This window comes from Tasmannia lanceolata, unplaced genomic scaffold (genome assembly GCF_043159265.1).
Source record: "Tasmannia lanceolata isolate RefF3 unplaced genomic scaffold, GAP_Taslan_0.1 ptg000008l, whole genome shotgun sequence".
Taxonomy (NCBI): domain Eukaryota; kingdom Viridiplantae; phylum Streptophyta; class Magnoliopsida; order Canellales; family Winteraceae; genus Tasmannia; species Tasmannia lanceolata.
Genome location: NW_027518685.1, coordinates 64,845,340 through 64,858,844, shown reverse-complemented (window position 1 = coordinate 64,858,844; position 13,505 = coordinate 64,845,340). Strand labels below are relative to the sequence as shown.

The 13,505-nt window shown below is 38.6% G+C and overlaps 1 protein-coding gene across 6 annotated transcripts in view; it reads right to left on the bottom strand.

Annotated features, from left to right (window-relative positions):
• Positions 1-13,505, bottom strand: part of LOC143885472 (S-adenosylmethionine carrier 1, chloroplastic/mitochondrial-like) — an 80,592-nt gene that overhangs the window by 57,180 nt on the left and 9,907 nt on the right. For 4 of the 6 annotated variants that reach the window (XM_077389672.1, XM_077389673.1, XM_077389671.1 and 1 more), the window contains one exon: positions 7,224-7,331. The exons of the other annotated variants lie outside the window; for them this stretch is intronic. In XM_077389672.1, coding sequence (XP_077245787.1) covers positions 7,224-7,331 — 108 coding nt within the window. The remainder of the gene's footprint in view (positions 1-7,223; positions 7,332-13,505) is intronic. 6 annotated transcript variants of the gene reach the window in all.

The following is a 13,505-nucleotide window of genomic DNA, read 5'->3' as shown; positions in this document are numbered from 1 at the left end:
CCTTCTTCTTCATTGCATAGTGGTTAGGGAGAGTATGGGGCAAGCTTCTTAGTAGGTTTGGTATACACTGGGTTTTCCCTGAAAAGCTTATTGATCTCCTTCATGGATGGTCAGTAGCTCCGTGAAAAAGAAAAGGAAAAATTTTGTGGAATGTCTCTATTGGCTACTATTTGGGTTCTTTGGAAGGAAGGAAAGAAATGAGAGATTATTCAAAGGTTACTCTAGAGGTCCTACATTCTTATTCATCGAAGTGATTGCCCTCATGATTTCTTGGGTGAGATCCCCCATCCTTTTCGTTTGTGTCTGCTTGTGACTTATGGGAGGGAGGGAGAGAAGTATGTTGGTGTGTAGAAAATAAGCAAAAAGTATCCCAAAAGTGTATACGTCGCCTCCTAATTACCTAAAGTTAAACTTTGATGGTTCGAGGTTGGGTAATCCGGGTCAAGCGGGCATTGGAGGGGTGTTGAGAAATGACCCAGGGGATGTAGTTTAGGCCAGTATGGGGCCCCATTGGAGTGGCGGATGTGACGGAGGCCGAGGGTCGTGCAGCTCATAAGGGTCTCAATCGTTTTGGTTGTGAATAAAGTGGATAAGGTGATTGTTGAAGGGGACACTTTGAATGTTATTAAGTGGTTAAAGGGGACACTAACTCACCCGTTGAGATTTGATAGGGTTCTATAATGAAATGTCTGATTCGATGAGGCCCTTATAGATAGAGTTTAAGCATATTAGCCGCTTGGCAAATGAGGTGGCCGATAGGCTTGCAAGAGGAGTGTCGAAAGAGTCATTGGCATTGTTTGATTATCTTCCTTCCTGACTTTTCTTTGTTATCCTTTGTACTTTTTTCTATTGTGTTTCCCTAAATTTATATCTTGACCATCTCGGTCTTCTTTGCAATACAATTGGCGAACATTAAAAAAAAAAATATTGAAATACAAGGTGACAACCCAAGAGAGGGGGGTGAATTGGCTACTTAAAAATTTGAGGCTTAATTAATTGGATTACTAAAATCAATTTACAAATTAAGCCTTAACAAGTTTAACCCTTGATTAATCAATAAAGATATTAAGAGTTAGGGTTTGGATGTTACTTTAAGCATGCATTCACTAACCCTTGTTCGATTAAAACATAGACACAAGTTGGGTTAGAGATTACCAATCACCACAATGTGCAAATGAGAAGGAGAAGAAGAAAGCATCCACAAGGCACAAGTTTTATAGTGGTTCAGTCACAACTTGACCTACTCCACTCTTCCAAGTTTGCCTCCTTGGGATTCTTCACTAACCAATAAGATTCTTCAAAGGGCGAATCTCAAAGCCTTACACCCACTCCTTCTTCAAAGGGATCACACCCTTTTCTGCACGAAGCCTTTCCGAGGACACCTTCCTCGTACAATTGATTTACCTTTCTTTTCGGGCCAAATCGGAGACCATCAACTATAGAATGAAGAAATAAAATAAAAGAACTCTTAATGCCTCTTGATAGGCTGATTACAAGTTTCAAAGCTCACAAACTCTCCAAGGAATATATACAAATGTAAAGCCTATGGAGATCCTCTTGATAGAATGTAAAAATACAAGTTCAAAGAGGTTTAACCTTTCATATAAAAGTTTAGGTTTTTGAAGATGGGATTTGATCTTGCAAAAGGTTGTGTAGAAAGGTTTAGATAGTGTATATATAGCCCACAAGGAAATATGACCGTTTGGGGGTAAAATTGTAATTTACAGGATTGAAAAAGTCAACCTGCAAAAGCCACAACAGATCTATTTTCCAGTAGCGGCGGTCGACCGAGGCACGGCGGTCGCCCGCCCTTATCGGGCTCTTCTTTTGAAATTCAAAATTCATACCGGCGCGGTCGACTGGCCCAATGGCGGTTGCCCAACGAGGGCTTATTTTTTTTTTTCGCTCAAAACACTATCGCGGTCGATCGGACCCATTGAGGTCGACCGCCCACACCATACTGGATTGTTTCTGTTTCAAACAGAAACATATCTGCGGTCACTCGGCTTACCCCGGTCAACCGGCCCGATAGAATTCGAGATAGCCTGGATTTCCAGGTTCCATCCCGCGGTCGCCCGACCTAGCCCGGTCGACCGGCCCTGAGTGGAATTCCATTTTAACTTTAAAATCCAAGGGCTTTTGGGCTATGGTCTTTGGGCTTTAGTCCAAGGTTTTCAAACACATTTTTGGGTGTGTTGATGGTTTTCAAAGAGAGAGAAAAGAGAGCGTGTCCCTAGAGTAGATAGGGCATCTTCTCCCTAGCAAATATTTAAGCGCTTATCTGATAAGCCGTCGGATGGAAATGATATGGAGCGTTCATTACGTAAAAAAGGAAAAACCTATTCGAGGGTTTCAGTCGATTTGTTCTCTGCAAAAAAAAACCTCCGTATTTTGGGCGAGAAAAGAGAGGTGTGAAGACGACGCTCGTTGAGCTCCGACGACCTTGAAGAAGCCTCCAACAACAGGTAAGCTACTCTCCCTCCCTCTCTATCTGTGTTTTTTCCCTTTTTACGAAACTATTTCAATGGGTTAGGGTTTATTTCAAAACTTTCTTAGGGTTTCCACCAAATACTTCAGATTTTTGAGTTATCTCTATAGGATTTCTGTGTTTTTGGTTTTTCCCGATGCTATTTCAATGGCTTTTGAGTTGTCACTCCTCTCTATATGTGTTTTTGGTCTTTTTCTGTGCTATTTCAATAGTAGTTGAGTTATCTCTCCCTCTCATAGATAGAGTTTAAGCATATTAGCCGCTTGGCAAATGAGGCGATCGATAGGCTTGCAAGAGGAGAGTCGAAAGTCATTGGCACTGTTAGAATATCTTCCTTCCTGACTTTTCTTTATTATCCTTTGTACTTTTTTCTATTGTGTTTCCCTAAATTTATATCTTGACCATCTCGGTCTTCTTTGCAATACAATTGGCCAACATTCAAAATATATATATATATATATATAGAGAGAGAGAGAGAGAGAGAAAAGAGAGCATGTCCCTGGAGTAGATAGGGCATCTTCTCCCTAGCAAATATTTAAGTGCTTATCTGTATAAGCCGTCGGATGGAAATGATATGGAGCGTTCAATACGAAAAAAAGGAAAAACCTATTCGAGGGTTTCAGTCGATTTGTTCTCTACGTAGTTGACTTGATGTGATAGCACTACTTGAACCATCGTTTGCAGCATTAATTTCTTTTGTAATGCTAGAAGGCCCAAACCCATCTCTACGTAGTTTGTCCATCAAATTCTTACATGTGGTTTTCTTCTGTAATGTATTGTGCGAATAGTGCAACCGTCTTTTAGGTGGAGATGCAAGATCGTGACAATGATCCTCTATAAAGATTCTAACGTCCCACTTCTCATCTTCTGTCAACTTGATCTCCATCTTCGCCTTACAACTATCCCTTACAGTGCGACGCCGCTTAACTTCGCTATCTGTCAGTCTTTTATCATTAATATTTCTCCATCCTTATCTATCACAAACATATCTCCTCCGTATAATTTCTCCTGGTTTCATCGACTTATTGATGTTGCATTTCCTTACTCCAAAACATGTCGGCAAGTCATATAAATTATAAAATTCGTATGCCACTTCAGAATTGTCAAAGAGCTTCCCTACAAAAGGTTTGTTAACTGCAATGCTCCCACCCTGATCCTTATTTGGTGTCTCGACGGTACCACTACATCCCTCCTCATTATCAACAGAAACTAAAGCCTCCTGAGCTTCCTTCTCATCAACCAACATTAATCTATTACCAACAGCTTCATATAACCCATCAACTTACGACAAAGTATCATCAAACATAATTAATCTATTCGCGTCGACTTCCTCAATATATAGCTCCAACGGATCCATTAACTCTAAACAAGTCGAAGCCCTTTCAATCACTGCCAAATAAAAAGTAGAAGATATAACCAACATAATAACAGACATTATAAAAATAACACCCATTCAGTAAACAAAACAGCCATTCACTAAACCTTAAAAATACCCCTGAAAAAAGCTTGTAGATTCTGAAAACACCCATTCATTAAACCATGAAAAGAGCCATTCACTAAACCCTGAAAATACCCCTGAAAACATATTGTAGATTCTAAAAACACCCATTCACTAAACCCTGAAAACAGCCATTCACTACACCTATCAATACCTACTCAAAAAAATATTGGCAATCATAGAGCATCCATAAGAAGAGGGTTAAGAATGTTTGTTTTTTGAATGACAGGGTTAAAAATTAGAATCCAGAAAAACATAATTTTAGTGTGAGTGTATGAAATATTGAAGGAGGGTTGCAGAAGAAAAGAAAATCAGTATATAAAAAGAAGGAATATTGGAGAATCGGTTTCAATCAGAGATAAGAAAGGGAGCATTGCAATTCAAAGGAAAGTATACATGAAATTGAGTTACCAAAGATAAGAAGAAGAAATGGCTTCTGGATCGAAGATTCTAGAAGCCTTAGCGATCGACCCTTAATCGATGGAGAATAAAAACAAAAGAAAGCTTCAATAGCATGTAGCCATGGTTTTCGTTGAGAGGAGAGATAACTCAACTACTACTGAAATAGCACAGAAAAAAAACAAAAACACAGATAGAGAGGGAGAGATGACTCAAAAACCATTGAAATAGCATAGGGAAAAACCAAAAACACAGAAATCCTAGAGAGATAACTCAAAAATCAGAAGTATTTGATGGAAACCCTATGAAAGTTTTGAAATGAAACCCTAACCCATTGAAATAGTTCCGTAAAAAAGGAAAAAACAAAGATAGAGAGGGAGGGAGAGTAGCTTACCTGTTATCGAAGGTCGTCTTCTCACCTCTCTTTTCTCGCCCAAAATACGGAGGTTTTTTTGCAGAGATCAAATCACTGAAACCCTCGAATAGGTTTTTCCTTTTTTTACGGAATGAATGCTCCAGATCATTTCCATCTGACGTTTGTAGAGGCGCTTAAATATTTGCTAGGGTATACATGTATATACAAATATGTGGAATGATCTTAATTTCTGCCACCAAAGAAGCCAATACACCTTAGAAATCAGAATTCCAAAACTCCATGATTTGCACCTTTTACTTTACGGGGAAGACAATGGGTGGTTCTCTAGATGGGAGATTGAAATACTTACAATTACATAATCATAAAGATTATATCAATAACTATGTAATAAGAATATTGTATAGCTCACTACTCGAGAGATATCTGACTTTTACTGGTAATGGGATGGACAACCAGCAGGACCTAATTGTGTTTCCACCCATTCAAAGACTACCAGAAAGACAAATTAATTAATTTCTTTAATATATTATACTTTTATCCTTTTAAGTTTGTCTTTTTTAAAAAGTTTGTCTTTTTAAAAAAACCTGTATCTTTTTCTTTGTTTCTTTTTTTGTAAGATGGGCCCAGTATAACCAGCTTAAACCTTGGTCTCTTATATACGAGGTCTAGTTTAAATTAAAAGGTAAAAAAAAAACGTGAACCCTTAACCCTTGAACAAACCCACTTCAGTTTTCACCAACTCCTCCCTCTGAAACATGCCTCGCATAATTGCTGTTTGTTAACTTCAAAATATAGCTCACATTCACTCTCTTTCATGTCACTGTTCCCGTCATAGTAGCTTCCACAATTTCCATATTTCAAGTGAAATTCAATTTATGAATGAATTAAGCATCAGTTTATTTAATATTTCTTTTTCTATTTTTTTTAAATGGCAACAATATATATTGATAAAAGAGAACCGAGATGGTCCTCAAGGATTATAAGGGAAACAAAAATACAATCAACTCACGGAGGGAGGAAGTCAAACCACTCCAACTCCAATCCATGAACTCCTGATCTAGCAAGAGAATCAGCCTCTCCATTAGCTGATCTCCTTACATGCTTAATGACAATAGAGGACCCCGAAATCAAGTCTGAGATCTCCTCAAAATAACGAAGAAACCACCAAGGGGGAACCACCTTCCCCAAAAGTCAACTAATAACATTGGATGAAACACCTTCCACTATCACCTTATCATAAATGTCATTATTCAAATGTTTTATTCCTTGATATGCCGCCTTGACTTCCGCTTTAGACGAATCACTAATCCCAATAGGACCCGAGAAGGCCCACAAAACCGAACCTAAAGTATCTCTGCAAAGACCTCCAACACCAGCTGGACCTGGATTTCCCAAACTGGACCCATCAAAGTTGACTTTAATAAAACCTGCAGGAGGGGCTTCCCATTTCTGAATAATGTTAGATCTTCTGACACCTTCAAAACACACTATGCGCCAACCCTCCCAAAGGTCAAAGGCACAAAGCTAAACATAGGGAGACTTTTCGCCCACGATATAGCCAAAGCAACTATTTTCATAAAGAGCCAATAAGAAGATGTAGTCACACCCTCAAAGACTCTAGTTTATTTAATATTTCTATTTATCATAAGGCAACAATGAGGTTTTGAACGTCTGATCTCAATGTTATGCACTTGGTATCATACAGCCAGGGAAAATCTCAACTTCCTTGTTCTATCTTTTCTGAGCTACACTGGCTTTTCTGTAAACTGTAAAGCACTTTATAAGCTGACAAACAAAATTACTGCATTTCATATTATTTTTCCTTTTTAAATAATATTTCTAAATTCATATACGTCCTAAAAGTTCTGATTATACTAGTCCGGCTCAAGCTCTAATCAGACCGATTAGCATGCTAGGTCATTGTCGGACCTTGTTTATAAAGCAATTTTCAATGAAACGTGAATCGTACTTGTAGAGGCCACCCAATACTTGTGGAGGCACAACACATCATTCCAACATGAAATGATACTGATGCTCGTACCGGATTCTCCATTGATACTTTTGTGGATCAGAATAAGTATGTTTCAAGAAAATATTTCACTGTCTACAAATTATCATGCTTTTTTCTTGTTCATGTTGCAAATTTGCAATTATAATTGAGTATGCAGTATTATAAACATTATTTTAAATTTATAACAATTCCATCTTCTATGTAAACCAATTAAGTCTTGTGATATATTATTTATGCATCTCATGTATTCTATCTTGTGGTATAGGATACCCATCTTTATATCTATGTCCTACACTTTGGAAAATGTCAAGTCGTATCTTCATTCCCACATCCATGTCCGTATCCATGTACATATCCAGGTATCAAAGACAACTTTAAGGAGTTTATGCTCAAGTTAGATCATCAAAATCAATTATTTTGGTGAAATCATAATGTTAATTGTAGAAAATACCACACAAAGCGCGTAAGAAATCAAATGGCTTCTCATCCTGCACATTGACTGATGCAAAACACTTTGGCGCCTTCATTTGGCAGGTATGTCCTTTTGGTTTCAGTGCATCTGCAAAGCCACAGAAACTGGTCAAAACAAGCAAACTGAAAATAAAATATCTTTCTAGTCACAAAATATAAAAAGTATGGCAACACCTAGAACTGATAGAAAGAATAAACTTTGTGGAACTCTGGCTTCTCTACTCATTGAAGATTTTTTATATTTTGAAGTGAAATTAAAAAATCATATTGAGAAAGTATTTAAAAAAAAAAAAAAAAACCTCCGGCATAAAAATCTTCAAAATTCTACAAAATTTGGCATAGAGCATCTGTCATTGAAATAAGCCGGTCTTAAGATGTTACCTGCAAGCAATCTTCCTTCAATCCATGAGACAAATTAACTACCATTAAATCCTTAATTGTTCCTTCAAGTTAAATGGTACAGTTAAATTTCAATCCATCAACCAAAAGGATTACTCGTGAGTCGTGAGATGTATTGCTGATGCTATGGAATGGATGTGGATCTACACAAAGTTGCAATGGGCAAAATTTCAGGGAGACAATTATGTGAAAATTCAGGAAAAGTTTGGGTATATTCTAAAAAAGTACAAATAATATATATTATCCTCTTCGAATTGGGGTCAGGCCAATATCAGATAACATCTATCTCTTGGCTCAAGGTTGTTTCTTTTCTCAATTCTTAAATCCTTTCTTTTCTCTCTATTTCTTCATCTTCATGCCCCCAATGAATCCACTAGGGTTTCCACCCCATGAACTATCTAGGGTTTCTTTTTCTTTTTTTGATTTTTCTTTTCCTTCTTATTTGATATCTTATGTTCCTTTCTTTAGACATACAAAGGTCCACACACTTTCACTTAAGTGGGTACATTTTAGCACACAACTTATAAAAATTAGGTGCACGTTAGTACGATCACTGAAAACCCACAAATCCTCCTGCCCTCCTCCCCTACCCAATCTAGAAAGGGAAACCCCTAGCTTGCTCAATCAAGGCATCTCCAGCCCCATGCACCTTTTCCCTTATGCCTATCTTTTCTTTACACTTTGAACCCCATTTTCCCCTGTTCTCTCCACTTTGTCTCCTACGCTATTTTCAAGCCTTCTCTAGCTCCTTCCCCAATCATACATCATGAACTCCTTTTCTTCCTTTCTCTAATCCAACACTTCCCCACATTTCTTATGTTCTCCCAACTTGTCACAGCAGAACTTTATCATTACAATTTCCAACTCTAGAAATGTCAAATCCTTACAAATACTCGTGGCCATGTCATTGATAGACTTGAGGGTCTAGCTAAATCAGCAGCCACCAGATCGCCGATAAAGGTAGAAAGACTAGGAGAAAGATAGTTACTAGAGTGGGAAGCGAGTGCGAGAAGCGATGCGGAAAGTGATGGTTTAAAAAAAGAGAAAAAGCGGGAAGCAAAGCATCATTGAAATTCAAGATGAAACATGTAAGAAGCCTCACTGGATGCAAACAAGAAGTACATAGAAAGAATAGAATTGTAGTAGATAGCGGAGGAAGGCGGAGGAAGGGTTAACATAGATAAGGATTACAAGTAGAAAATAAGATTTCAAGACTAATTACAATTACATGTTTTAGGAATTTACATTTTCACATGTTTAATTCATGTATATTTAACGTTAAATCTTTGGGGAAAAAATCCACAAAATTTATTTGAAACTTAAAACGAGTTTTCAATTTTAAAATGCACTCTTTTTTAAATAAGCTCGTTCAGCATTATCAAAATGGGAAAATATTCTTTTGGGAAGAAATTATCACCTTAATAGGAAGTGTACTCTTTATTAAGAGGAAAGAGTAGTCTAAGAAGCGTTTCCCCTGAATATGGGAAGCGAGAAGAACTTGGCTTCCAAAGCGAGTTTCTAGTAGGGAAGTGAGCTTCCAATCCAACTAGGAAGCTTCCGGTAACTATGAGAAAGACTAAGGGAGAAAACATTGAAGGCAGATCCGACGAAACTATTATGTTGATTGGGAGTGCAATCCTGATGCAGGGCTGACAGAAGAGAGTGAGCTTCCGAACAGCCTATATATGGGCGGAAACAATGCCAAGAGTCAAAGGAATGCTTTAATACAAAAAAAAAAAAAATGACGTAGTGGGCTTGGCAAGATTAAAATGAATAGAGACGAAGGTGAATATCTAGGCCAATAGGAGCTTGCAAAAGAGCAGAAAACATACACAATCTGAACCAATGTTTCAAGACCTGAGATACGTAAGGTGGTCTTCAACTTTCAACATCACATCGGTGATTTTTGGAATGGAATACTAGGCCTCCAATTCCGTTCAGATCAAAATAAATCCGATCCAAGAAAAGCAACTGATCTTAATGGTTTTATGTGTATTGATTTTCTGCACATGGGATTCAATCCCACAACTTCAAAACGCTGAGCTATTGTTTGATTTGAATCTCCATTAACTAAACCTAAGAACTAATCAATAGCTTTCAATAGAAACCCCTTGAATTTCTCATGAAAGGGTTAATTGGAGAGAGACAAATATCATCCATGGAATCGGTCCAACAATTGGCTGAGCATAAAGAATTCAATACGTTTCAAAAGAAGCACAAGCAATAACATGTAAAAAAAAACCATATAAGAAGGGTCCTATAAAGCTTTCTTACAAACACAACCATGCAAATAGTGAAGCACCTGAAATTGACAAAAGGGACACTTTAATGCAACATCTAATCGGACATGAGAATGGAGCTGGGAAGTTTACTCCCACATTCCCACAAACAGTTGTTGGGATACGCTCTGGGACTTACAATTCTCGTGACGGGGTGGATGAACCACATATCAAATACATTTCCTTCATTATGAATACCCAGAATAATTGCTGCTCATTGGAATTTTACTTTAATTCAGAATTTCTAACACCACAGAGAACGGCTGCGCATTCAGCTCACAACAAGTGACAATGTCGTCATGTAGGTCTTGCATTCCTACCATGGTTATTCAATTAAAGAGAAAATGGGTCTTGCACAATTCTGATCTTGGATCCCCTTCGAATGAAAAGCACCAGCTACAATTAGTTCATGCCATCCACCAATAAACATCATTTGAAGTTCACCCGATTCAAGCTACAACAAACCCACATCCAGCCATACAAGAAGCATGTAGAACAGGCAAAGTCTCAGATAATAAATCACAACCAAAAGGGTGGCTGAGAGAAACGATGACCTGAATAGATTGCAATAAACTTGCTTACAGCAAGGGAAAAGTATTGAAAATTTCAAGAGGTAGGATACTTGCAATACCTGCTCTTGGAATTCACGTTTTGAACCCCTGCTTGCAGCAGAAGCTTGCAATACCCAAGCCAATTTCCTTGTCTTCTTTAATCAGTCCCAAAAAGTGCCCTAAACCTAATTTATCATTGGTACTTATACTAAATCAATGAGGGTTGAAAGACAAAACTGCCCTCACTTAAATTGCTGCTAAAACACAATGGTTTTGGGCAAAATGTCCTAAACCTCTCTTATAAAATGATAGGAGCAGCCTCTCAAATCGAATTAATGAAAATAGCCCTGCCTTAGCTCCCCGAACAACTTGACTCCAAGCACCAAGTCGAGTAGCTCTGCGTCAAATCCCGAATACAATTCTTGGTACATGCCAAGGATCAGGCTCCAAGTCGAGTAGCTCTGTGTCAAATCCCGAATACATTTCTTGGTACATGCCAAGGATCAGCTTATAGTCATTCCATGTTTCTTTTGAGGTTCTCGCTCTAGTTCTTGATCTCACTTCAACTCAAGATTTGTTGAAACATTTAAATTCTTTCTATGAGCAACTAGAAGCACCCATTATCAGTCCTAGGTTGAACAGCAAAACAGTAACGGGGAAATCAAAGTGACTACACCCAATGTTTTGAAAATCCAGAATCGAATCGTAAATCGTAATAAGGGTGGAATCGTATCGGATCATAAATCGTAAGATTCATTTCGATATATAAATATAAATGTTAGAATGGAGAATGGATAAAAGGAGAGGAAGAAGAAGAAGAGGGAGGGAGAAGATGGTGAGATTCTCCACTAAGGAGCTCTCCCATGTAATGATGTATATATAAAGCCCAAAATAGGGCAACATAGTACAAAAACTACAATACCCCTCACTTATACACGTAATGACCAAGATGGCCTTACACTCTTCACCACTTCCCCTCAAGCTGGAGTGTATATAGTTATATACTATGGAACTCCGGCTTGCTACAAAGAAAGCTACAACTAACAACTACAAAGGACCATACAACAAAAAAAGGTACAATAAGCTCATAAACACAGCCAGCTTGGTATAATACTCCCCCTCAAGCTAGTGTGGTGAATACATAATGGAATACATAACAAAAAAATGATAGCAACGGCCACAGTGAATAGAATGGCATGCTCAATGGCCACCAAAGATAATAGTTCCCCCCGAATCAATACAACGGCGAGAGCGATCACAACAGGGCCTCCTCCTGAATCAAAGCACGACGAACAAATCCGCATATCAATGAGCAATGGACGCACCTCAACAGGAAACAACAACGATCCTAGAACAAAATAAGCACGCCAAAGCCACACACATGAGCAACGACGAAGCACCACAAGTAGATATCATCTGAACAACACATCACCATGCGAAGAACCACCAACCCACCAACGACGATCAACCAACAAACAGAGCGATATAAGGATCAGCCCACCACGACAACCAACCAACGACGACTACACATCACGTCGCCTGGAAGAAACAACAACAAGGCCGAGAGCAATGCTAACGACCGAGCATACAGCCCCAATAACGACAAGGCCGAGAGCAACGCTAACGATCGGGCATATAGCCCCAACAACGACAAGGCCAAGAGCAATGCTAACGACCGGGCATATAGCCCCACCAAAGTGGATTGCAAAACAAACCACTACAACCACAACAAAGGCGTAAAACTACGCCTAGCAACTACACTCACTATGTAGAAGCACCAACAATATGGATTGCAACGCAAACCATTACAACAGCAACAAAGGCGTAAAACTACGCCGGGCAACTACACTCACCATGTAGAAGCATCAGCAGCAAGACTCGCAAAGCGAGTCCACCAACAACCAACCACAACAAACCAATCAACCCAACCAAGCCAACCAATGAACCCACCAAGAACGAACTACAACCAACAAACACCAATCAAATACTAACCAATCACCAACAATAAGCCAACCAACTCAACCAACGTTGATAACAAACCGACCAACTAAACAACAACCACTATGATCTCAACCATGATCAATCCAACCGACAAACCAACCATAAAGGCACAAACACAACCAACCTACAATGAACACACACCAACAACCAACCAAATAACCCTTGTCCACCAACAAACCAACAACCAACCAACCAACTAAAAGACTACTAACAAAGACAACAACAAGACAACAAGAAGACGGCACCAAAACCACAAAACAACAACAAGACGACACCAAGACAACACCAACAAAAGATAACACCAACAACTACATACTAACACAACTACATGATAACACTCCCCTCAAGTTGAAGGCTGAATGCCTTCAACTTGCACCGAGAACAAAAAGGACTTTCAAGGCACGACACCTCTCTTAGACAATTTATCAAACTCACATTTGACATCAATACAAAAGACAGAAAACTATGGAAAGAACAAGACAACAACAAAACAAGAATGCAACACACTCCATCCATGGAACTACATGAGAGCTCGAACAATCCCCCTCAAGTTAAGTTGAGGCCAATGGTCTTCACCTTGCAACGGAAATACGGCCTTCAACACACAATACCCCTATTGGACATTTTAACAAACACTTGGAGTGCACCTTGAGATCAACACAAACACCATAGGATACAACGAATATGGAGGGATAGAATAAGATTTGGGATGGAGTAGAAAGAGGATGAGACTCAAAACATGAAAGAAAGGAAGAAAGGAAGGATTTAAACCATAAAGAGAGGGTGAAGGAACTAGAAAGAACCCAACATGGAGATTTAGGGATTGAGAACTAAAAAAGAGAAAGAGATTTATGGATTTGGGACAAAAGAAAGAACAAGAAAGGAGCTTATGAATAGAAAAAATAAAATAAAATAATAGATAAAAGGGAAATTTTCTTGTTTTATACTTTTCTTCTTCTTTTTTTGTCTGGGAAATGGATGGATCTACAAATGGTATTTACAAGAGGTTGGGATTAGAGGTTCACAAGATTG